Source organism: Eubalaena glacialis, chromosome 8, assembly GCF_028564815.1.
Source record: "Eubalaena glacialis isolate mEubGla1 chromosome 8, mEubGla1.1.hap2.+ XY, whole genome shotgun sequence".
Classification (NCBI taxonomy): domain Eukaryota; kingdom Metazoa; phylum Chordata; class Mammalia; order Artiodactyla; family Balaenidae; genus Eubalaena; species Eubalaena glacialis.
The window spans coordinates 47,102,992-47,129,718 of record NC_083723.1 but is presented as its reverse complement, the minus strand read 5'-3'; the positions used below and the strand labels follow the sequence as shown (position 1 = coordinate 47,129,718).

General features: G+C 35.7%; 1 protein-coding gene across 1 annotated transcript in view; it reads left to right on the top strand.

The window, feature by feature from the left end:
* LOC133096174 (protein piccolo) overlaps nucleotides 1-26,727 on the top strand; it is a 370,525-nt gene that overhangs the window by 284,601 nt on the left and 59,197 nt on the right. The window contains exons 16-20 of the mRNA XM_061197659.1: nucleotides 8,020-8,046; nucleotides 15,281-15,374; nucleotides 16,608-16,679; nucleotides 18,245-18,425; nucleotides 20,009-20,203. Of these exons, the coding sequence (XP_061053642.1) occupies nucleotides 8,020-8,046; nucleotides 15,281-15,374; nucleotides 16,608-16,679; nucleotides 18,245-18,425; nucleotides 20,009-20,203 (569 nt within the window). The remainder of the gene's footprint in view (nucleotides 1-8,019; nucleotides 8,047-15,280; nucleotides 15,375-16,607; nucleotides 16,680-18,244; nucleotides 18,426-20,008; nucleotides 20,204-26,727) is intronic.

Sequence of the window (26,727 nt, the reverse complement as noted above, 5' to 3'; positions counted from 1 at the left end):
AAGGAACAATGCCTTAGAAACCTAGGATATCATAAAGTATACAAACATACACAGAGAGGCAGTCCCAAGAGGAGAGAAAGAGAAAAGGGCAGAAAACATTTTTGAAGAAATAATGGCAAAAGATTTCTCACATTTGTTGGAAAAAATCTGCACAGCCAAGAAGCTCAACAAAATCGAATCAGGATAAACAGAAAAAATTTATACCAGGTCTCTTCATAATCATACTATCAAAATCCACAGACAGAATCTTGAAAGAAGCAAAAGAAGTGGCTCATCATATCCAAGGGATCCTCCATAAGATTAACAACTGATTGCCAATCAGAAACCATGGAGCCCAGAAGGTAGGGAGGTGACATAATCAGTGTACTAAAGGAAAAAGATGGTCCACAAGGAATTCTGTATCCAGCAAAACTGTCCTTCAAAAATAAAGACTTTTTTTTAAATAAATAAGACATTGGAGAGGACCTTCAAGATGCCGGAGGAGTAAGACGTGGAGATCACCTTCCTCCCCACAGATACATCAAAAATACATCTACATGTGGAACAACTCCTACAGAACACCAACTGAATGCTGGCAGAAGACCTCAGACTTCCCAAAAGAACAGATGCCAGAGGGAGACCTACATGCAGAGACGGGGCCAAATCCAATCAGAACACCAGGAGCTGTGCGAACAGGGAAGAAAAAGGGAAATTTCTCCGCACAGCCTCAGCAGCAGCGGATGAAATCTCCACAGTCAACTTGATGTACTCGGCATCTGTGGAATACCTGAATAGACAATGAGTCATCCCAAAGTTGAGGCGGTGGACTTTGGGAGCAACTGTAGACTTGGGGTTTGCTGTATGCAACTGACCAGTTTCTGATTTTTATGTTTATCTTAGTTTAGTTTTTAGTGCTTGTTATCATTGGTGGATTTCTTTATTGGTTTGGTTGCTCTCTTCTTTTTTTATTATGTATTTATTTTTCTATTTTAATAATTTTTTTTAAATTTTTTATTTTAATAATTTTCTTTCTTCTCTTTCTTTCTCTTCTTTCATTTCTTTCTTTCTTTCTTCTTTCTTTTTTCTTTCTTTCTTTTTTCTTTCTCTCTTTCTCCTTCCTTCCTTCCTTCCTTCCTTCCTTCCTTCCTTCCTTCCTTCCTTCCTTCCTTCCTTCCTTCCTTTCTTTTCTTTCTTTCTTTCTTTCTTTCTTTCTTTCTTTCTTTCTTTCTTTCTTTCTTTCTTTCCTTCCTCTCCCTTTTATTCTGAGCCGCGTGGCTAACAGGGTCTTGGTGCTCCAGCTGGCTGTCAGGCCTGAGCCTCTGAGGTGAGAGAGACGAGTTCAGGACATTGGACCACGAGAGACCTCCTGGCCCCATCAATCGGCAAGAGCTCTCCCAGAGATCTCTGTCTCAACGCTAATACCCATCTCCACTCAACGACCAGCAAGCTCCAGTGCGGTACACCCCATGCCAAACAACTAGCAAGAGAGGAACACAACCCCACCCATTAGCAGAGAGGCTGCCTGAAATCATAATAAGTTCACAGACATCCCAAAACACACCATCAGACACTGTCCTGCCCACCCGAAAGATAAGATCCAGCCTCATCCACCAGAACACAGGCACCAGTCCCCTCCATCAGGAAGCCTACACAACCCACTGAACCAACCTTACCCACTGGTGCAGACACCAAAAACAACAGGGACTATGAACCTGCAGCCTGTGAAAAGGAGACCCCAAACACAGTAAGTTAAGCAAAATGAGAAGACAGAGAAATATGCACCAGATGAAGGAGAAAGGTAAAAACCCACCAGACCAAACAAACGAAGAGGAAATAGGCAGTCTACCTGAAAAAGAATTCAGAGTAATGATAGTAAAGATGATCCCAAATCTTGGAAATAGAGTAGAGAAAATAAAAGAAATGTTTTATAAGGACCTAGAAGAACTGAAGAGCAAACAAACGATGAACAGCACAATAAATGAAATTAAAAATTCTCTAGAAGGAATCAATAGCAGAATAACTGAGGCAGAAGAACAGATAAATGACCTGGAAGATAAAATGGTGGAAATAACTACTGCAGAGCAGAATAAAGAAAAAAAATGAAAAGAGGACACTCTCAGAAACCTCTAGGACAACATTAATCGCACCAACATTCAACTTATAGGGGTCAAAGAAGAAGAAGAGAAAAAGAAAGGGACTGAGAAAATATTTGAAGAGATTATAGTTGGAAACTTCCCTAATATGGGAAATGAAATAGTCAATCAAGTCCAGGAAGTGCAGAGAGTCCCATACAGGATAAATCCAAGGAGAAACATGCCAAGACACATATTAATCAAACTATCAAAAATTAAATACAAAGAAAAAATATTGAAAGCAGCAAGGGAAAATCAACATATAGAATACAAGGGAATCCCCATAAGGTTAACCGCTGATCTTTCAGCATAAACTTTGCAAGCCAGAAGGGACTGGCAGGAAATATTTAAAGTGATGAAAGGGAAAAACCTACAACCAAGATTACTCTACCCAGCAAGGATCTCATTCAGATTCGACGGAGAAATTAAAACCTTTACAGACAAGCAAAAGCTAAGAGAATTCAGCACCACCAAACCAGCTTTACAACAAATGCTAAAGGAACTTCTCTAGGCAGTAAACACAAGAGAAGGAAAAGACCTACAATAACAAACCCAAAACAATTAAGAAAATGGTAATAGGAACATACGTATCGATAATTACCTTAAATGTAAATGGATTAAATGCTCCAACCAAAAGAGATAGACTGGCTGAATGGACGCAAAAACAAGACCTATATATATGCTGTCTACAAGAGACCCACTTCATACCTAGGGACACATACAGACTGAAAGAGTGTTCCTGGAAAAACATATTCCATGCAAACGGAAATCAAAAGAAAGCTGGAGTAGCAATTCTCATATCAGACAAAATAGACTTTAAAATAACGACTATTACAAGAGACAAAGAAGGACACTACATAACGGTCAAGGGATCAATCCAAGAAGAAGATATAACAATTGTAAATATTTATGCACCAAACATGGGAGCATCTCAGTACATAAGGCAACTGCTAACAGCCATAAAAGGGGAAATCGACAGTAACACAATCATAGTAGGAGACTTTAACACCCCACTTTCACCAATGGACAGATCATCCAAAAGGAAAATGAATAAGGAAACACAAGCTTTAAATGACACATTAAACAAGATGGATTTAATTGATATTTATAGGACATTCCATCCAAAAACAACAGAATACACTTTCTTCTCAAGTGCTCATGGAACATTCTGCAGGATAGATCGTATCTTGGGTCACAAAACAAGCTTTGGTAAATTTAAGAAAATTTAAATCATATCAAGTATCTTTTCTGACCACAAGGCTATGAAACTAGAAATCAATTACAAGGAAAAAACTGTAAAAAATACAAACACATGGAGGCTACGCAATACGCTACTAAATAACCAAGAGATCACTGAAGAAATCAAAGAGGAAATCCAAAAATGCCTAGAAACAAATGACAATGAAAACACGATGACCCAAAACCTATGGGATGCAGCAAAAGCAGTTCTAAGAGGGAAGTTCATAGCAATACAATCCTACCTCAAGAAGCAAGAAAAATCTCAAATAAACAACCTAACCTTACACCTAAAGCAATCAGAGAAAGAAGAACAAAAAGCTGCCAAAGTTAGCAGACGGAAAGAAATCATAAAGATCAGATCAGAAATAAATGAAAAAGAAATGAAGGAAACAATAGCAAGGATCAATAAAACTAAAACGTGGCTCGTTGAGAGGATAAACGAAATTAATAAACCATTAGCCAGACTCATCAAGAAAAAAAGGGAGAAGACTCAAATCAACAGAATTAGAAATGAAAAAGGAGAATTAACAATTCACACTGCAAAGGATTATGAGAGATTACTACAAGCAACTATATGCCAATAAAATTGACAACCTGGAAGAAATGGACAAATTCTTAGAAAAGCACAGCCTTCCGAGACTGAACTAGGAAGAATTAGAAAATATGAACAGACCAATCACAAGCACTGAAATTGAAACTGTGATTAAAAATCTTCCAACAAACAAAAGCCCAGGACCAGATGGCTTCACAGGCAAATTCTATCAAACATTTAGAGAAGAGCTAACACCTATCCTTCTCAAACTCTTCCAAAATATAGCAGAGGGAGGAACACTCCCAAACTCATTCTATGAGGCCACCATCACCCTGATACCAAAACCAGACAAAGATGTCACAGAAAAAGAAAACTATAGGCCAATATCACTGATGAATATAGATGCAAAAATCCTCAACAAAATACTAGCAAACAGAATCCAACAGCTCATTAAAAGGCTCATACACCATGATCAAGTGTGTTTATCCCAGGAATGCAAGGATTCTTCAATATATGCAAATCAATCAATGTGATACACCATATTAACCAGTTGAAGTATAAAAACCATATGATAATCTCAGTAGATGCAGAAAAAGCTTTCGACAAAATTCAACAGCCATTTATGATAAAAACTCTCCAGAAGGTAGGCAGAGAGGAAACTTACCTCAACATAATAAAGGCCATATATGACAAACCCACAGCCAACATTGTTCTCAATGGTGAAAAATTGAAACCATTTCCTCTAAGATCAGGAACAAGGCAAGGTTACCCACTCTCACCACTATTATTCAACATAGTTTTGGAAGTTTTAGCCACAGCAATCAGAGAAGAAAAAGAAATAAAAGGAATCCAAATAGGAAAAGAAGAAGTAAAACTGTCCCTGTTTGCAGGTGACATGATACTATACATAGAGAAACTTAAAGATGCTACCAGAAAACTACTAGAGCTAATCAATGAATCTGGTAAAGTAGCAGGATACAAAATTAATGCACAGAAATCTCTTGCATTCCTATACACTAATGATGAAAAATCTGAAAGAGAAATTAAGAAAACACTCCTATTTACCACTGCAACAAAAAGAATAAAATACCTAGGAATAAACCTACCTAAGGAGGCAAAAGACCTGTATGCAGAAAACTATAAGACACTGATGAAAGAAATTAAAGATGATACAAACAGATGGAGAGATATACCATGTTCTTGGATTGGAAGAATCAACATTGTGAAAATGACTATTCTACTCAAAGCAATCTACAGATTCAATGCAATCCCTGTCAAACTACCAATGGCATTTTTCACAGAACTAGAACAAAGAATTTCACAATTTGTATGGAAACACAAAAGACCCCGAATAGCCAAAGCAATCTTGAGAAAGAGAAATGGAGCTGGAGGAATGAGGCTCCCTGACTTCAGACTATACTACAAAACTACAGTAATCAAGACAGTATGGTACTGGCACAAAAACAGAAACATAGATCAATGGAACAGGATAGAAAGCCCAGAGATAAACCCACGCACATATGGTCAACTTATCTTTGATAAAGGAGGCAAGAATATGCAATGGAGAAAAGACAGCCTCTTCAATAAGTGGTGCTGGGTAAACTGGACAGCTACATGTAAAAGAATGAAATTAGAACAGTCCCTAACACAATATACAAAAATAAACTCAAAATGGATTAAAGACCTAAACATAAGGCCAGACACTATCAAACTCTTAGAGGAAAACGTAGGCAGAAGACTCTATGACATCAATCACAGCAAGATCCTTTTTGACCCACATCATTGAGAAATGGAAATAAAAACAAAAACAAGTGGAACCTAATGAAACTTAAAACCTTTTGCACAGCAAAGGAAACCATAAACAAGATGAAAAGACAACCCTCAGAATGGGAGAAAATATTTGCAAACGAAGCAACTGACAAAGGATTAATCTCCAAAATATACAAGCAGCTCATGCAGCTCAATATCAAAAAAATATCAACCCAAACCAAAAATGGACAGAAGACCTAAATAGACATTTCTCCAAAGAAGATATACTGATTGCCAACAAACACATGAAAGGATGCTCAACATCACTAATCATTAGAGAAATGCAAATCAAAACTACAATGAGGTATCACCTCACACTGGTCAGAATGGCCATCATCAAATAATCTACAAACAATAAATGCTGGAGAGGGTGTGGAGAAAAGGGAACCCTCCTACACTGTTCATGGGAATGTAAATTGATACAGCCACTATGGAGAACAGTATGGACATTCCTTAAAAAACTGAAAATAGAACTACCATATGACCCATCAATCCCACTACTGGGCATATACCCTGAGAAAACCATAACTCAAAAAGAGTCATGTACCACAAGGTTCATTGCAGCACTATTTACAAGAGCCAGGACATGGAAGCAACCTAAGTGTCCATAGACAGATGAATGGATAAAGAAGATGTGGTGCATATATACAATGGAATATTACTCAGCCATAAAAAGAAACGAAATTGAGTTATTTATAGTGAGGTGGATGGACCTAGAGTCTGTCATGCAGAGTGAAGTAAGTCAGAAAGAGAAAAACAAATACTGTATGCTAACACATATATATGGAATCTTAAAAAAAAATGATTCTGAAGAACCTAGGGGCAGGACAGGAACAAAGACACAGACGTAGAGAATGGACTTAAGGACACAGGGAGGGGGAAGGGTAAGTTGGGACGAAGTGAGAGAGTGGCATCAACATATATACACTACCAAATGTAAAATAGCTAAGGGGAAGCAGCAGTATAGCACAGGGAGATCAGCTTGGTGCTTTGTGACCACCTACAGGGGTGGGATAGGGAGGGTGGGAAGGAGACGCAAGTGGGAGGGGATATGGGGATAGAAATATGCGTATAGCTGATTCAGTTTGTTATACAGCAGAAACTAACACAACAATGTAAAGCAATTATACTCCAGTAAAGATGTTAAATAAATAAATAAGACATTGCCAGAAAAACAAATCTGAGAAACAGTTTTTTCCCAGCTGAGTTGCCCTTCGAGAAATACTAAAGAGAATTCTGCAGGCTGAAATGAATTTAATTCAGACATTACCAACTAGCCATATAGAACAGGAAAGGGAAGTTTTTATTTTATGTTAGTTTATATCTTTATGTAGTAGTTTTAACTGTAATTTGTCTACTTTTTTGAAGTATAGTTGATTTATAATGTTGCATTAGTTTGTAGTATACAGCAAAGTGATTCAGTTATACATATATATGTATATATATTCTTTTTCATATTCTTTTCCATTATAGTTTATTACAAGATATTGTATAGTTTCCTGTGCTACACAGTATGACCTTGTTGTTTATCTATTTTATATGTAGTAGTTTGTATCTACTAATCTCAAACTCCTTATTTATTCCTCATCCCACCACTATTTTTTTTAACATGAATATGACAAACTGATAACTTCATTCTGCCTTTGATTTGGGTCATTAGACCTTCAGTGTTATTTAATGACAGTATTATGGGACAAGAGGAAATGACTGCCAAGGGTATATCTCCAATCAGCATTTGCTAATGAATGAATGAAAATAAAGCACTGTCTTTTATTTTCTGTCTTCTTTAATATCCTGGAGTATCACCTTTTATACTATAAGAGAGTGGTTATCCTTTATTTGTTACAGGATATGTTTCAATTAGACTATTGCAAACTTGAATAACTGGAAAAGTCAGGCAGGTGGCATGAATATGTCAGTCCATTCTGGAGTAGGTAACAGAGAAAGAGTGGGAACTATAGTGAAATGAAGAGTGAGGTCCCACCTAAAGCTATCCCCATGCCATTTGTCAAACAAAACATGCCTTCTGGGTGGGATTTGACCAAAAAGCAGGCTAATGTGCTACTCGTATTCAATTCCTAGCCCTTTCATTAAATTACTCCTAATTATTATAGTGGCCAAGACCTTGGAATTTACTACACTTGTGAGGTATTATTTTCCCTTTAGTTCTAAGATTATTTTCTGCCTCATGTTGTTAATATATTATGGTATAGCTCCTCTAGTTTTTATTCTCACATTTTCTTCCTTATTTCTGTTCCTAACTTTTTTCTTCCTGTCTTTCCTACTTTCCTGCTGTATCCTTCATTCTCGCTCTTGGAATCAATGCAGTCAAGTCATGGTTGTCCAGAATGCAAGGTAGAGTTGGTTCTCTTTCAGTGTCACACTTCAATGAAATGTCTAGAGTTCTCTTGTTTGCCTTTTAAGTACATTCACCTGCAGTTCAACTTTGGCTATAGTTTTTATTTTTCTACATGTTGGTATCAGTTGAATTAGGCTAATAGCAGACTATTCTGACCACAGCATTACTAAATATGTGTAGCAGGTATGTGCATTGGAGCCCAGAAAAGTAGAAAAGAGTTAAAACATAGAAAGGTGTGAATAAGGAACTATCACTTTGAAATTAGATATAACTAAAGTTTTCATTTATAATTTGTCTGCTAAAATTCATTTAGCTTCTCATGCAAAAATCATGGCTCAGATTCTTCTGAGTCTTCTATGACAACCAAACAAAAAAATCTAGTCATTTTTCAAAAGGAATTAACTGATCTTCTAGATGACCAGTACTGGGTGTGTATCTCATCTTAAAGATGATAGCTGTCTGGTCTTTTACCCTCACTTAGACCTGGTATTGAAACATTTTCATGCCTTTATACCTTCTGTACCACAAAATTATTGCTGTGTAATATAGGATGCCATAATCTGCCTGCTCTAGGGTGTTAGCAGCAGCATAAGAGCAACCTCCTTGGTTTGTCTGTTTTCTTCTAGAGCATGTTGCATCATTACATTGTCAGCTAAGGATATTTCTTAACACATAGCCAAAAGCATTTTTTTGCACATCTCATTGCATTATAAATTAAATGTGTTATTTAGTTGGGGAGGTGAATCTTGTACCATCTGTAGCAACAGGGTGATGGGAATTTTAGTCCCACCCAGAATATTAGCAGTACAGGATTTTTTGTCTGTGACATTAAAATTCAGCATCTTTACTAAACCTGACAAGCTGTTGCCCAAAAGAGGCAGTTTCTGATTTGTAAAGGCTTAAATATTTGAAGATCTCAAAGAACAGTATTAGTCACTACAACCTTTCTGGTGCCCAGAAACTTTGTTTCTTTGCAACCACATAATTATGGCAACCAGTAAAATTTGATACTGAGAAAGGTTGCTTGTTATGACTGGCTCTCTTATCTTCAGATCTTTCAGACTGATACGCGAAATGAGTTTTGTTTCAAAGAGATAGTGTCATTTTACAATAGACGTTATCAGTCACTTTATTCAGAAGCTTCCTCTCTTTTATCCAGAGAAACCAGGGGGAAATTGTCAGAATGACAATGGTTGTCTATATTTAACTTAGAAGAGAACATGTTTTCTGTAAATGTAAATAATGGTCGAAATAATCTGGGATGTATTAGATTACAATTTAGAAGATCTAGAGTCACTTTCTCATCATATCTTTCATCTTGAAATGACTTTCATCATCTCTTCGAGAATTGTCAATGTGGAAAGGAATTATACTGATGAGGTACTGACATTGTAAGTTAGGCTGAGGAGGCCAATGAGCGAAGTCCTTAAGAACTTGGATTTGAATTTCAGCCCTGCCACTTAGAAGTTGTGAGGTTTCTCTAAAACTATTTCCTCTTCCACCTAGGGATCATAATAGCCCCTCTCCCAGGGTTTTTGTGAAACACAGAGAGAACGCACCAAAAATGATAAGCATAATGTCTGGCACGTAATAAGCTCTCAATAAATGGCAGTTGCTATTATTGCTAGAAATATGTATAATAAACTTCATGTAGCCAATGGTCAGTTATCCCTGCAAAAAAGAAATGCAGAATGCTTGGGCTACTGAACTACACCAAATTATTTAACAACACTATATAGAAAATCAAACAACTTTTCTTCAATAATAAGTGTAACACATCCTTCATTCTTAAAATTTTTTTTAAAATGTCGTGTTAACTAAAAGAATTTCACTGGTCCAGTTTTCTTGTCTCCTTTCATTTCATCTTGCCATCCTTTAATCAAGATACTCATAAGCTCTGACAGCCCAAATGTCAGCCGAGATGAGGTGAAAGAAAGACAAGGAAATAGCCTGAAGAGTCCATGAACTCAAAACTTGTCCCCGGATAATTAAGAAATGGAAATGAGCATATCTGAAGGATTTCGTTGTGGTTTTCTCTCATTACACTGTTGGACAAAGTGCAGATTTTTTCCCACTAATGAGATTTTGCCATGACTGAAGCTGATATTTACTATCATGATAGCTGGAAGCCTAATTCCTGGCTGGACTTTCTCTAAACACCCTTGTTAGCATCTCAAACTATTTCCTCTGGAAAGAATGTAAAGCAGATTCAGGTGTTGTATGTATTTACAATTTGAAGGCCAAAACTTTTTATTTCAGTAGATTTTAAAGGAAAAAGAGAAGTACAAACATGTTTTAAAGATCCATCCAAAAACTATTTATTTAGCACAGACTGCTCCAGACTCTGTGCTGGGGTTGGAATTGAGAACACAGCCATAGTGTCAGACCTCAGGGAGCACAGAGGACAATCAAGTGACAGCCCATAAATGCACTATTGCACACAGAGAAACAGAGCTTATAAAATGGGATATGCTCTGTGCTTCTTTCTAAATTAAAGGCAACATCCTCAGAGGAGTAATTTTGAAAAAACTACACACATACACACACACACACACACACACACACACACACACACACACATATATATATATATCTTTATTGGACTCATTATATATTTTTTCAATAAATATATATGTATTTTTTCCAATCAAGAAAAAACAAAAGAAATGAAGACCTTCAGTACTTTAGATAATTCTATGAAGGTTAAGAACAACCAAGCCATTACATTCCATTCTTCTTTCTCAATTTTTTTTTACAGAGAAACTCAGAGAACTTTTTTTCCTGCTGGTTTAGGAGAGGGTAATTGAATTTTAAATACCTTTTTCTGCCAGCCTTAAAATCATGTCTACCTATGAGAAAATGATTGTCCAATAATAAGAGAAAGAAAGAAAAAAGAAATTTGTCAAAACTTTAAGGAAATAAAGGTTTAGATTTTTTTAAGTTTTTGGCCGTGCCCCACGGCATGTGGGATTTTAGTTCCCCGACCAGGGATCGAACCCACGCCTCCTGCATTGTAAGGCAAAGTCTTAACCACTGGACCACCGGAGAAGTCCCTAGATTTTTGTTTGATAATCACCGTGTTCCATCTTGATTAATTGACTTTTTATTTTCCCTTATTAAAAAACTTCTCTGATTATTACATATGGCTTAATTGTCCTAAAATAATGTCATTATTGCAGTCTTCCCATGAGGGATTGTAGTGTGTTTAACAGACATGGTAGGAAAGGAAAAGGAACTCCACTTATTTCTCAGCCTGGATTTCTGCTCACATTCAAGAATCCCTGTGCTTACCTGGCCACCTTCAACTTGTAAATCCACAGATTTTGATATGGCAATGAGAACTGTGGAGTTTTCAATTGTGTAAAGTGGGAACACAGCCCATTGACATCATGCCCAAGATGGTCAGTACATGGTAGCTATGAAACAAGGGTTCTTAAAGGAAGAGCTTTGTGTGGCCATCTCTGCGTGTCAGGAAATTCAAGTGTGAAAAGATTGCAAAGGATCTCATTGACACTTACACAGGTCAACCAGGGCTGGTAGAGGCAGGATCAGGAGAAAGTTGTGTTTACCCTCGTTAACCCTAAAGGACACAGACCTTGAGTCTTGAGAGAACTAGAGATTCAAACTTATTAGTAAGATTAAGGTAACCTAGTAAAGTGAACATCTAGATTTTTCCCAACTAGTTGGGGTTATATGTGAGTGTATCGGAGCAAAAGTAAATTTTTATAATAATTATCCCTAGTTGTTCCACAGCACTCTCTTAGTCTTAGGATATACCATTCAATATTTCCTTAGGCAACTCTAAAGCTGTCCTCATTTTCGATATGTGTATATATACACACACTATAAATTATTTATGTTATATATATAAAACATTTAATTTGAAGTGTACAGTTTTTGACTGTAAAATAAAGAAGACAAACTAGACACTTCAGCTAATGAAACCTGCAATTAAGAAATTTTATGATGGGCCTCATCAATTGAGTTCATATAGCTCATGTTTCAGAGCAAGAAATTAGTTTCCCTGTGTTTGAAACCTGGTCCTATGAATTACTAACTATGCAACCTTGCCAACATGCCTGAATTCCTCTGAGCTTCAGTTCTTATCAGCTATAAAATAGGATAATAAATAATACTGGACTCATAGAGTTGCCTTGAGGATTAAATAGTGTAACACATGAAAAGCACTTAGAACTCTGCCTGTGGAAAAGTAGCATTTCGTAAATGTTAGCTGTTATTATTTCAATGTGCTTACTTTATAAAGTGCTTCTCATGACATAATGGTATGTCAGTACAATTAAGAGTTTTGCAGTTGTACATTTTGATAGAGCATAATTCCTGGTGCAGAGCTGGCATTCAATAATTTTGCTACATATGGGTGACAAAATGACTAAAGTATGCATGTGAAATACAATAATTATTAATATTTATAAATTAAAATATGTTGACTAATACATCTTTTTGAAGACATTTCAATAGTTCAGAGTATTTTAATATATACTGACATATCTAGAATTTTAGTAAAAACACATGAGTTTGCATTTGACATTAATTTCAATCTTATTTTAAAATTTTGTGCATTCAATTTTTCAGAATTTGAAAAAAATAACAATTTTACCACTGTTCACTGTATTATGAATCTTATCCTTAATATGTTTTTCCCATGGTCTCACCACTTGGATAATTAAGTCCAAAACAAATAGAAACTTTAAAGCTCATACTACACAATGTGTTTTTTTCTTAGTATACCTACTACAGGAATAGCCATGAATTCTAAAGTAGCAACCAAAGTTGGCTATTAACTTAAAAGTGGTCATATTCATTCTTCTTATGTCATTAATTTAAAGAATCAAAATCATAAAGTATAAAGGGACATAATTTGCTAAAATAGTTATGAATTTTGTTATAAAATATTTTAAACTTACTGAAAATTATAGAAAATACTGTCACAAATACTTGTGTTCTTGCTATCCAATTTTATCAAATCGTAACATTTTGCTATATTGGCTTCAGATTTTTTTTAATAAAAAATATATTACAGGTACCCCTGAAGTCCTCTGAAACCATTCCCCTGTCCTCCTGAGATAACCACAAAATAGAGTTTAACGTCTATAATTCCCAAGCTGTCTTATGATATTAATGTTTGTCATACATATATACAAGCAGACATAAATAATTTACAGTATTATTTCATGTAATTTTAACTTTATATCATAATTTATGATAGGTTTTCTTCTGCAAATAATTTGCTCAAGATTTTTTTTAAGATTTATCTATCTTGATAAATGAAGGTGTATTTCATTTAATTTAACTGCTGCTTAAATTTCATTGAATAAATATATCATAATGTATTTATTTATTATATTATTAACACACTATTAGAAACAATGTTGCAATGAATGTTCTTTAACAAATTCCTTTTGTACATGTGGGAGAATTTCTCTAAAGTAGAAGTGGAATTAAGTCAAAGTGGAATTTTCTGGGTACTTGGGTACATAAACTTCACTAGACATAGACAAATTTACCTAAAAAGTATATGTACAAATGTATACTTTCTGTCCACAGTCTATGAAAGTTCCTGTGTCTTTGAATCATTGCCTATACATTTCCCCAGAATTATTTGCACTTTGTGCTGAATGACAAAATTGTCAAATCCTACTCTCTTTTTTTGTACATTCAGATAGGTTGGTTACAAATGAGAATAGTGCTGCTTCATTTCTTAAATTGGATTCAGTTCACAGTGGCTGAAATGTGAGGTCTTAGGAGACATGAGCTCAGTGGTTCTCAGTGGTTCTCAATCTTGGCAATACTTTAGATTTACCTAGATCATTTTTAAAATTCTAATGCTCAAGCCTCACCCTAGACCTGTTAAATAAGACTCTCCTTGGGGGTGAAGGGCAGGGGGATGTGGGTGCCGTGCTAGTTGCCCCACCTACCACCCTGGGAACTCAGATCCCAAAGTGATCCTAATATGCAGTCAATGTTGGAAATTATTGCCCTTGTGTATGTCTGATAAGAAAGAGAATAAAGCCAGAGGGAGAAAAAAAGATACTTGGCTGTAGACCCATCTCTAAAAGTGAGTGGTGAACTGGAGTTTGATTCTTAATAGTTTTATCTAGAATGAATAAGTAAATTAGCATCTGGGGAACAATAGTAGGTATTCCAGAATTTGGCAATGCATGAGACCAGGAATATAACAAGAGTTAGTCTGCTGAGAGTTGGGAATAAAACTACAGATCCAGGGTCAGGATTAGGGTAAGGCAGTTTATGAAGTCCAGGCACGTGAATGGACCCCAAAAAAGTAGGTTTGTTTTCTAGGCAGAAAATTTGAAAAAAGCTAGTGAGTGTTAGAGAAAAGCTTTGTCTATGTGGGCACCATTGGCTCATAGCAAATAGCAATAATTCCAACCCCATTAGCTGGTTGATGCCAGTTATAAATGCTTTGTCAGACTTAATTAGAATAAGTTTTGAAAATAAGTTATGCTTAAACGTGTAAGATATAAGCTTCTAACTGGTGATCAGAGGGTATGGAAGAGTCAAGGATAAACTGAAATGCCCCAAGTTATAATGAATGAGGAAAAGTTTTGATTTGGTTCATCATTTGTAACATAAGCTATTGACATAAACCAAGACTTTGTATTTAATTAAGATTGTTTCATAACTAGATTAAGTATTCTACTTTACCAAGGGTGTCAAAATCTACTATAAATATAAGGTAACAAATGTTCATCGAATCTCAGCTATAGCAACAGCCATTTTTCATCCTTTCCTCAGTCAGTACAGTTATTTCAGCTTTTTACAGAAAAAAATGAATTGAAAGACCATTTGGCTTTGCTGACATGATCAGTTGCAAAACTATTGGAAAGTTAAATATCAAATTATTATTTATAGGACAAGAAGATATTGATGTTACTGTATAGTACATGTGATTATCTCACACATTCAGGAGAGATTAAGATTTCTAAAATTGTATTCTAGTTAGAACACCTAAAAGCTTTTCTTTAAAAAAAATATACCTTAGGGAAAATAAAACTAAAGGCATCCAAGATATTTTTAAATTGTCATTGTGCATTCAACTTAAAATACAGTTTAAGACATGAGGATGATGAGACGATTACATAGTGATTCAAAACAAAATACCTTTAAAAGTCTGCATGCCCTTCAGGTTGACTATGAAGTCATCGGTCAAGGTAAATAATCAGGGTAATTCTTTCTCTTTTTCCAATTCAGTGCTGAGTACAAGAGAAGAACTAAATATGTTCAGAAAAGTCTTAATCCTGAGTGGAATCAAACAGTAATTTATAAAAGTATCTCCATGGAACAGGTATGCAATGATTATTTTCTATATGACAGATTCAGGCTAATATAAAAATAGTGATGACAGAATTATTGAAAGATTGTGATTCATATCAATTTTTCCATACAAACAAAAAAAATTAAGTAAAATACATGCAAGAAATATAGCCAGTAAAAGGAACTGGGTGCAGTTCGAAGATACAGTGAAAGAAAATGTGCACATTTTGACAAAACAGCTAAAAAATAAACAAAACGAATAAGGCTAGTGGGACATTTTCCCCTGATTATTTCAAAATTAAATATTTCAATAGACTGGGCTCTATTTATCATATTTTGAGGGAAAATATTTTCCAGCTAGCTGTATTTTGACTTTCATAAACAAAGAAGAAATAAGATTCAGATGCACTGAAATGAATTACCCCTCCTGGCAACAATTTAGGGATCACCTCTTTTCTAAATTGAGGCTTCCTACGGATCTGGCATTGTGCACCTAAACTGTGCAGAAGAAAGCATGAAGAAGACTAGTGTAAAGGATTATCACAACAAATAGATGACTCTAAGCAAAATTGCATCAATGTGTTTCTGAAAATCTTCATGTCATAACTTTGTATCAATAATAGAAAATAACTGATGGTTTATAAAGATGAATTCAGAGAGAAAAGAATACAAATAGAATAGGAAGAAGACATCCATGAAAACAATGTACAGATGAGTTGTCTTTCAAAATGAGGTTTCTAATTTATCCTTTGGAAGATTTCTAATTTGACTATGAAATTGAAGCTGGATATAAATTGTAATCTGGGTTCTTGAATTTAAAATAAGTTAAGTTCACCTGCAGAAATAAGACAGTGCTACTAATGGGTTTTGGCAATTTACTGAAACAAAAAACTATAATCCAAATACTTTGAATAACCTAGACATTTTTGCAACCTATGAATTTCATGTATTTAAAGAGTATATATAGATTCTGCTTGGTACTTTTAATAATGGGCAGGGGTAGAATAACAGGAAATAAGTAAAAATCACCCTTTTTTTTTGCAAAATAGTGAGGTATCTTATGATCAAATACTTGGTTGGACCACAAAATGATTGACAGTTTACATAATATTGAATGTAAGTATACAGTTTTATATAAACTTAAAGTATTTTTACATAAGCGGAAAGAGTTCAAGGAATGAAAATATAAATGAGTCTATTATATGAGTATAATGAAAATTTATGATGAGAAATGAGGTTAATGACATTTTGATTTGAACTGTAGCTCAAGAAGAAAACACTGGAGGTGACAGTCTGGGATTATGATAGATTTTCTTCCAATGATTTTCTTGGTGAGGTGAGCCTATGGTTTCCTTTTTTTTATTTGCTTCACTATAAACCATCAATTAAATCTTTATGGAAAGCATATTTCTTAAGTGTATAAGATAACTATTTCTGGATAAAATTCTTTGGTGGATAGAATTTATTTATGAATGACTCTTTGAATAGATGAATAGCAGCTGGAGAAATAATTTTCACTTTACCACTTGATGTACTTTATAATTAATTTGCAAGATGAAATATTAATTGTTTTGATAGAAAGTTATATAATCATGCTGTGAATCCAAATGATTATGTAAAAGATTTGAGATAAATTTATTATATTATAAAATGAGCTGGATTTTTTTCACATGCATTTTCAGTTTATTAATTGCTATTCCTCATTGCATGTATGAATGACTTGATGTGACATTTTACATATTTCTTTTAAGTGTCCCACAAAACATCTCAAAATATTTTAAGAAGCAAAACTAGAAGTAGGAGAAAACAGTAAAAACAATTTTTATAAATTCACAAGGAATGTAACCTAATTATGAAATGTGGCAGGATGGTCAGATTCTGTGATATTTTTCATCTGTCATAGTCCAAAAATACATATTTTGTTTAGTGATCTTTGCTTAAAGCAGAAGTTATGAATTAATGTTAAAAAAATAAATCTCCAAAAATATATAACACCTAGAAAATACAATATCCTTTTGATAGAGACAATAGAAAACAGTTCAGTAGTCTGGGTGACATGAGGTCTTGTTTGGTTCCTACACTCTATGCCTCTTTCCCATCAAAACTAGATCATTTGAACTTCACCTGCAGGCTCCATGCGGTATAGCCACTTGGACTAATCTTGGTCTTAGACAGGACTACTCTAGAGTACGCTTATATCTGATTTATTGTCCTATTTCAAAAAGCTGATTTATTGAAGTCCTTGTAATTTATTGTTCACATGAACCTAAAGCATATATCCATTGTGTGGTTTTATGTTTTTAATATCTGCTCAAATTTAAGATGCCAACTACTGTAAAATGCGCCATTGTTTATGTACCACTAAGAAAGAAAAAATGTTGCCAATTAAACCATGACACAGCACTTTCTTATTGTAAACTGTTGGTAATATCTCTGTTTCAAATGTGAACTAAAGTATGTTTTAAAATAGAGAGAATAAGTTAGTAATTGAAAATTAGCCATTCTTTTTCATTTTGTCCCTCTTGTAACTAAAATCAAACAATCTGCAAAAACACACTAGCCCAGTTTAAGAATATCATGTGTCCATTTAACAAAAGAAGACTTTATTTCATAAAGAGATTGACTTGTGACTCTACCTTTTTGCATCATCTCCAAATAATTTAATTAATAGTCAGAGATGTCATACAGTTCGATTTAACCAAACGTTTATACAGCATCTGGTATGCACAAGACATTCTCAGTATCATGGGTGAAGAAAAATGAGGAATACCTCATCATCCTAAAGGTTATACTATATCCTTTGACTTATGTCCTTGAATAAGTTTCAGATCACAGAAACAAACAACAAATGAATTACAGCTTAATCCATAAATTTTATTCACTTATTGCACTTTTTTTCAGGTATTGATTGATTTATCTAGCACATCTCACCTTGATAACACGCCTAGGTGGTATCCTCTCAAAGAACAGACTGAAAGCATTGATCATGGCAAGTCCCATTCCAGTCAAAGCAGCCAGCAGTCCCCAAAGCCGTCTGTCATCAAAAGCAGAAGCCATGGTATCTTCCCTGACCCATCCAAGGGTAGGAGATATTTCAAGTAGAAAAAAGCTTTTGTCTGTTTGTTCACTCAGTATCTTCTTGAATATGAGTGCCTGTATATTTAATATCTTTTGAAAGGTATTATATTGGGAAATATTTAATATAATATCATGCAAAGAGTAATGGATATGGAATCAGGAGAAAAGGGCTTTAGTCTCAGATCAGCCCATAATTAGGTTGATGCCTTTGTGATCTTCACCTCTCTGCTTCTCTGTTTTTCAACCTATAAAATAGAGGAGGTTGGGTTATATGAGCTATTGGGTCTTTTTCAGCTCTCAAAATCTTGGTTAATATGACTTTATAAAATACGTTGGGGTATTTCATAAAGAAAACATAAAAATCCTCAACAGTTCATTGACTAGGCATAATCATCATTACCATTTACGCATGTTTCTTCTGTTTAAATCCCTATTTTTTCATATGTATATTCTTACTCATAAATCATATATATAATATATGGACATAAACAGTTTTGCATTCTGCTTTTTAATTATATCAAAAACATTTTCCTCATGTCATCAAAACAATTGGTATGCTGAAAATTACTTAAACCTTTCCTAAGTGGTGCATTCAAACTAATTCTATGATATTTTTTAACTACTATTATTATTTTTAAATTGCAGCATCATACGTTGGGTTTGGCAATATGCACAGCTTTCCCATTGGAATGAGCTTTTCCTTTGGGAGGTTCATTAACCAGTTATCCTACAACACAACAGTAATCTTCATCATCACATGAGTTACTGCCTGTATGAGAGAACCATGTAGTATCTTTCCAGGATATGCTGAGCTATTTATAAATATTAAATAAAAATTTTTATATTGGATCTGAGTATTCCTTCCTTTTCGCCTCTTCTCAGGAAGTACAGCAAATTGAAAAGTGGTTCTTTGCAATTTGGATTGGAAATGCAAGTGTTCTAGGAGATGAAAAACTGAGGTCATGTCCAGGAGGCCACTGAGTTGATACAATAAACCACTGACTACAATAAGTGCTATAGATTACTTATGAGTTGTATAGATCATTTCTAGATTCCACTTAGCCAGATCAACTCTGCACTAATTAACATTCTGGAAGATGATTGGTATAAAGACCTCTCTCTCTATGACTACCACAGTAAATGTGTGATCTTATATATACAGTCTCTAAAATTACCTGAGATGATGATATAATACAGTCCCCACTTCCATGTATCCCAGTGACTCACACACCTTCCTCCAGGAATTTTACTTAAAACTCCTCCTGTGGCAGTGTCAGCCTATTGTTTACCTGGTCCCTACTAGAATTAGCAGAGTTGCTTGGTGAAGCTATAAGTTAATATATTCATTTATATGAGACTGCTTAGGATGTATTCCTCTTCTCAAACCTCTCTTCTCAAGATTATCATCCTCTTGCCTTTCCTCCCAAATGTTGAATCGCATTGCTGTATGGTGAGCAGTTGCATAAATGCGCCAAAAAAGAAACAGAATTAACATAAATCTTAGACGGTTTCAAATTATGTGAGACCCAGCTTGACAGGAGGAACGCTGGAGCAACTTTAACTCGTGTTTTACCCTTTTGTAACCAGACATGCAGGTTCCCACCATTGAGAAATCCCATAGTAGTCCCGGTAGCTCGAAATCCTCATCCGAAGGCCATCTCCGCTCTCATGGACCATCTCGCAGTCAAAGCAAAACCAGCGTCACTCAGACCCACCTGGAAGATGCAGGGGCTGCTATAGCCGCTGCCGAAGCCGCCGTGCAACAACTCCGCCTTCAACCAAGTAAAAGACGCAAATAAATTCCTCAGCATGGCAGCTTAATGTTCATCTGTTGCCTTTCTTTCCTGCTGTCCTTCCCCATTTGCTTTGTTTTGTGCATTCCCTGCTCCCTCTGTTCTCTGTCCCTTTGTCTGTGTAGGAACAGTATCGATACATAAATATGCTCTCTCTCATTTAGTTCTTTTTTGTTTTAATTTACATAGAACGAAATAAAACTGGCTGTTTCTCCTTTGTCTCCACCATCCATCCAACCTGGCTCATAGTATTTGGTAGCTGTGTCTGTGATGCGTGCAGGCAAAACTATGTTGTGTGTCCTTTTTGTGTGCACTTAAATATCCTTTAGAATACAGGAATTATAAGCACAAGTGGCTGCCGGTTTTCCAGGCATTACACCAAAAAAAGGCACACACATAAGCATTTTGAGCAGATTAGCAATGAGAGTCTCACCTCTGAAAAACAGTAAAAAATTTTAGGCAGAAGAGTCATGTAACCAACAGTCAAGTTCTAGAACCTAGGGGAAATGGAAAAACCATTTTACGCTTAAAATTTTTAATAAATTATGCATGTGAAATAATGAAGCTTTCCGTGTGAGAAACTTTCTAGTCTTTTGGGAAAAAAATCTGTAAAGAAAATAATGTTTCTTATATTCTCAAAAAAGTATGTAATATTAATATATGTTTAAGCATATTCGATGAGGCCATGTTACCTCGTTAAGGAGCACAGTTGGGTCCATTCTGTTGGATCACACTGTGTATATGATACAAGAGAATTTATAGGGTTATTCTTTTTTCTAACCATTGGAAATCCTTTGGAAGTCAAGATATCAATTAAAGCATAACAATTCACCCATCTTAACTGCTGTAATTTTCAATTGATAGAATTATATAAGAACTTAGTGAGTACAGAGACTTTAAAAATGTAGGGGCACTGTTACTTCCAAGAGGCATCAGCCAAACAACAGAGATAGATGAATGTTCTCCCCATCTCCCAAAGTCATCATTTCCAAAGAAACAGCCAGTTTTAACCCCCTTTAGTGCTGTGCATGTGGTGTCATTTTGGCATTTGAAAACACAACTTACTTCGATAGAGCAAAAGATCACTTCTGTTTGCATGAATAACATTCAAGCTGGTTCCATCTGAGGATACATACTCTGGGTTTCCATTTCACCCACACTACCACAGCAGCACATAAAAGCGGTCAGTCTAATCATGCCAGGAAGCAGCACAGACACAGCATAGCAGGAGTCCTCCCCATTCAAAGATCTCAGTCTGATAATCTGCCTCCACCAGCTAATGGCAACCAAGACCAAAGCCAGCTAGCCCTCAGGAAGGTGATGTCTGATGGACCAGTCAAGCCAGAAGGAGGTGAGCAGAAAGGCGCTATTCAAAGCACACAGCAAGAACATCCCCCAAATTTAAAGCCCTCATCTTTTAATTTTTAGAGATTGTCTGATAAAGTATGTTTATCCACTTTTTAATGTGCTTTTGTGGGCATGGCATTTCAGGACTTCATCATCACTGTGTAAGTCCCAAGATCAGTCCCATAATATATTGACTACAGTGATTTGTATTTTTCTATGCACTGGGCATCTTTTGACTTTTGTTGGGAAATAGATTAACAGTATTCATATTGCAGAATGGAACGCATGCTACTAACCTAATCTGTTCAAGCATGACTATAAATATGTTTCACTGTGATAAAAGTTTAAACTGCTCACAATTCGAGTTAGCATACCAGTTGGAATGTAGATCAGTTTTTGTTGAATATTATTTCAAGTGTAACTTTTTAAAAAAATTCAGTGGATTTTGGAAATTCTTAGAAGAAAGTAAAGGAAAAAATTGTTAATGCACTCATTCACCTTTACGTGGTGAAAGTTCTTTCTTGATCCTACGAACACATTTTTTCCACTCATGTTTCCGTAGTTGTCAAGTGTATCAGATGTGTTGGGCATGTGAATATCCAAGTGCCTGTGTAATAAATAAAGTATCTTTATTTCATTCATAAACCACTGGGTTCTGAGCCATTGTTATATGATACAGCTTAAAATGAGTGTGTCAGTTTTTGCTTTCTCATTTGATTCCTTGCAATAGAGAATTTAAAGTTACTGCTTCGTTGCTAGTGCAAGCTATAATGATAGAATATTGAGTTGCAGGACAAAGTTTCATGTCGGAAGCATAAGATAGATGGGGAATTATTACCAAATAAAAGCACCAGAGCTTACATAAACGTAAATAAATAATGGGGTTGGGCTACTCTAGGCAATGCTTCCACTCTTCCTTTCTTGCACGTGTGATCTACTTCACAATCTTCTCAGCTTTCTGGATAGAGGAAGACAAATCCAATGAGTCTTGCTCCGGACAGGCACCTAGACTTGATTCCATGGCTTTGTTAGGAAGGAAAGCAAGTTAATATCTGTCCCTAACTTGACACCAACAATTTGTGGAATTTTCCCCAAGAAAGAATGCCACTCACTGCCAGTGACAGGGATCAAACCAGGGTGATTATAAAATTATCTTCATTGTAATTCAAATTTAATTTTAATTTTAATTCAAAAACATATATCAAAGAAAGGATTAAAAAAAAACGATAGCAGTGTTTGCCCCCTTAAGTCCCTTCCAGCCCTAAAACACTTGATTCTATGATTCTGTACTTTCCACAAAACTAAAATTAAGACTTGTACTCTCCTACTGCATTTCTCTGTATTCTCAGAAATTTTTAAAATTTAATATGCTTTTGTCCCAACTAATCAGATATTTAGGAGCAATGGAGGATGTATGTGGCAGTACAAAGGGCAAACCACTGTGATGTTCCTTGAAGTAGCAGGCAGTTAAGGAAACAGCTTAAATATTAAGATAATTGTGAATATGCATTTACTCAGCTCAGTTTATAGACTATCACCAAAGCAGTTTCCCTTTTCTAGTTAGCCTTACTAGTACTGTCCAAGAGTACTTAAAATTCCACCTCTCACCTTTTTTTCCATCAAATAAGTTCAGTTGATTTCTTACTTCATTTTCTTACTGCAAATATTTCATAATTGTAAATGTCACAGTAGTCAAATGCTTCTCTTATTTCACTCTATTTTTAATTATCATGATTTAAGTATTCCTATGATACTTTGTCTGAGTTTTCCTAGGTGTGGGTCTTAAAATGTGCAGCAAAATGCATTTTAACTCCCTTTCTTTGAATAATGCTCTAATGGATATTCTCATACATTTAGAATAGCTCTTCACATTGTGCAAAGTGTTTCATCACCCATTTTCTCATTTTGTCACACCTAGTGGATGAGGGATTCGTTGCAGATATTTTCATTTCTGTTTTCTGAGTGAGCCATCAGAGAGTCGGGGTGTGCGGGTGGCAGCATGACTGATGAAGAACGCATAGCTGGAAATTGTCAGAATCGGCAATCTAACCCGTGTTTATGACTGCACCTAATAAGCCTTTGCTTTTTAAATACGTTGGCTCCTTTGAAATCAAACTCTCCTGATTTCACTAAAAACAATTGTCATTTACTAATTTGCTGTTTACACTCCAGTCCTTACAAATGATTAGAGGTTGCTAGAAATTATGGCGGAATGCAATTTAGACTTGGTCTACCTAATTGATCCTCTTTTCTGAAGGCTGATAATTAAGCTGCCACAAACCAAGGAAGTAAAACCCTTCCACTGCACAAGCTGAGTGCAGCAGTAAGCAGGCTCTGTAGAGGAGGCTGTGTGTACATCTGCAGTCATTTCTATCAAGGGTGACGAAATTGTCCCTAAAGAGCTTTTCATAGATATATATATATATATATATATTTTTTTTGGTGAGCTTTTCAGTAGATTTCTGCTTGAAGTAGCAGAAAATATGGGTCAGGTAAGAATTATGGAGTAAGCCAGGAGGAACTTTTTCTCTCCCTCCAGGGTTTAGTTGCATGCTAGGAAACCTGAAGGACAGGATTTAGACAGATTGTGCCAGATCATCCTGATACCTAAACAACTCTCCGTTTGTATTTAGAAATCCCTGGAAATGTTTTTTTCCAAGCCAGTTGGTTGGGTGGAATATAGGCCCGGCTGCTTTGGAAGGTAACGCCAACGAGGGAAAAGAGTTTCAAAATAGGTTGTTTTTTAAAACCATACCCAAACTAAAACAAATTGAAGTATTTTTAAAACCTTGAAAATTAATTTAGTTGCTATGGAACATATTACATTTTATATATATATTAAGGGCATTTTTAAATTCCTGAGCTGTTTTTGTTTGATGCTGAGATTTTAGGTAAGCTTTAAGTTTAGAAACACTCATACAGGATGGATAGAAGTATCCCTCCACCCTGGGCAATAAGTTGAGAGCTTGGAGAGGTTAGTAAGAAGATGAATCATTAACTGAGTTGTGTGAGGAACTATGACTGAAGGTCACTTGTTGTGGCCGAATTGTAGGAGAAGGTCCTGAAGCTACTTCCACAGACCGCTGCTGGAAACTCCACTTTCCGTAAGGCTCCTTTGCGGCACCTGTCAAAGAAGAGTTTCCTCTCCATATTGCCGTGGTGAACTCTGACTAAGCCATCTCTCTGTGAGAGCTGCTGTCTTGGGCAAGTGGTATGGGTGGCTGGGTTGGGAAACAGGGCGGGCACTGGGAGTGGAGAGAAGTGATGGTTACAAAGGCAGTAGCTGATCAGTGGTCCATTCTCTTCTGACCGGAAGCAGATGGTCACTTTTGATCAGAAGGAATTTGGTGTTCTCTGTTTCTGGAAAGGAGAGGGTTCAAAAGGGAAAGAAATCAGAATGAGATCATTTGGAGGTGAAGTCTTCTGGAATGTGTGTAAGAGGTTAATAAAAACAGACTTAACATTCCTCATTTCAATGTGTTTGTGCAAAGAAAAGAAAGGCAGCAGAGAAAAGCTTTAAAAAGGAAACTTTGGATAGTTTAAAATAAAAAGAAAACAAACTGTAATGATGTGAACACAGCAAATAGTCAGCAAAAATCTGAGAGAATCAAATTGGATTTCAGCTTTCAAAGTTTTCTGCCTATTTCTCTGGGGGCAAGGGTTGTATTTCTTTGTTGTCTGTGAAAATCAAAGTGTTCTTCTAAAGTTTTGGATTTTTAAGAGTTTCCATATTTTCTTAGAAAGATTGGTTATGCATTTTCAAATCTTTCTATAGTCATTTCACATTCATTGCCAGAAATATCTCTGCTGCACATGCAGAGGCACAGACAGTAAATATATAGCTCTGAACATATGACACTGTCTCTTGTTTATGCACCTTCCTTCCCAAAGGTGAATTCACTGACGTATCATCAATGGATACTTTTGTTCTTTTCTAGTAGTAGCCATGAGTGTGTCAAGCCATCCACTTAAAGAATTACTGGTTCATACTGAGGACTTCTATGTTCATTTCATCTGACATGAATAGCAGGACCAACTGGCCTATCTAAGTATCAAACTTGGCTTCAGTATTGCTGTGCCTTTGTCACGTGATCTAACTATGGGCCTATATGATTGAGCGGGACTATTAATACATGATCCGAGAAGAGAAAGGCCTCATTTTTAACATGTCAAAGTCCCTTAAATGCTATTTATGACATGTCTTTAACAAAGTTAAACTTACTTTTTGGATTGCAAATTATTTTATTTTAGGTGTAAACAAATTTATTTTCAAAACGTTAATTTACCAAATTACCAGCAGAGAGCAGGACCCAGAGCAAATGAGACAGGCAAGTAAATGCTGATGGAGGAAAGAAATGAGAAGCATGGAGCATGAGAAGGCTGATGGGGACACAGTGCGGGACCATGGACAGAGGGTACAATCTGAGCTTGGGGCTGGGAACGTTATCACCTGGGTAGGAAGGATCCTGGAACTGGGTGAAATGCCAGCTGGAGAGAGGTGGAGGAATGCCAAAGGCTAATAGGTAGCTACTTAACAACATTGCCTAATTCCAGGTATCTATCCATGAATTACTTGATTTTTTTCCCACTTTTCATCCGAATGTACTACATTATGTAAAATCATGATATTTCACCCATTCTCTGTTGTGCAAGATAATCTTTGGGAGGGAGGGGGACATATGGGGATGGGATAGGATGAAAGGAATCTTTATGTATAATGAGTCAGACTGTGAAAAATAGCCTTTTTTTATTTTATTACTTTGTTAAGTCTGTAAATATATATTTTAATCATTGAGGTGACAAAAAAAAACTTTCGGATTTCAAATGAAAACATTTCAGCAATATTTTGATTGGGGTATTATGGTTTTCAGATGTATAAAGAGAAATAATGTAGATAGAACCATAGCTTTATACCTCAATGTGTTTTAAAATACTGAAAGGTAAAATTAATTAAATGATCATTTGAACAGAACCTAATCAAAATATTAATATTACAAATCAAACAAGAACAGATAAGTTTTTAAGAAGAAAATGCTTGATGAAAATGAGGAGGTAGGAATTCCCTGGTGGTCCAGTGGTTATGACTCCACACTCTCACCGCCAAGGGCCCGGGTTCAATCCCTGGTTGGGAAACTGAGGTCCCACAAGCCTCAAAGTGCGGCCAAA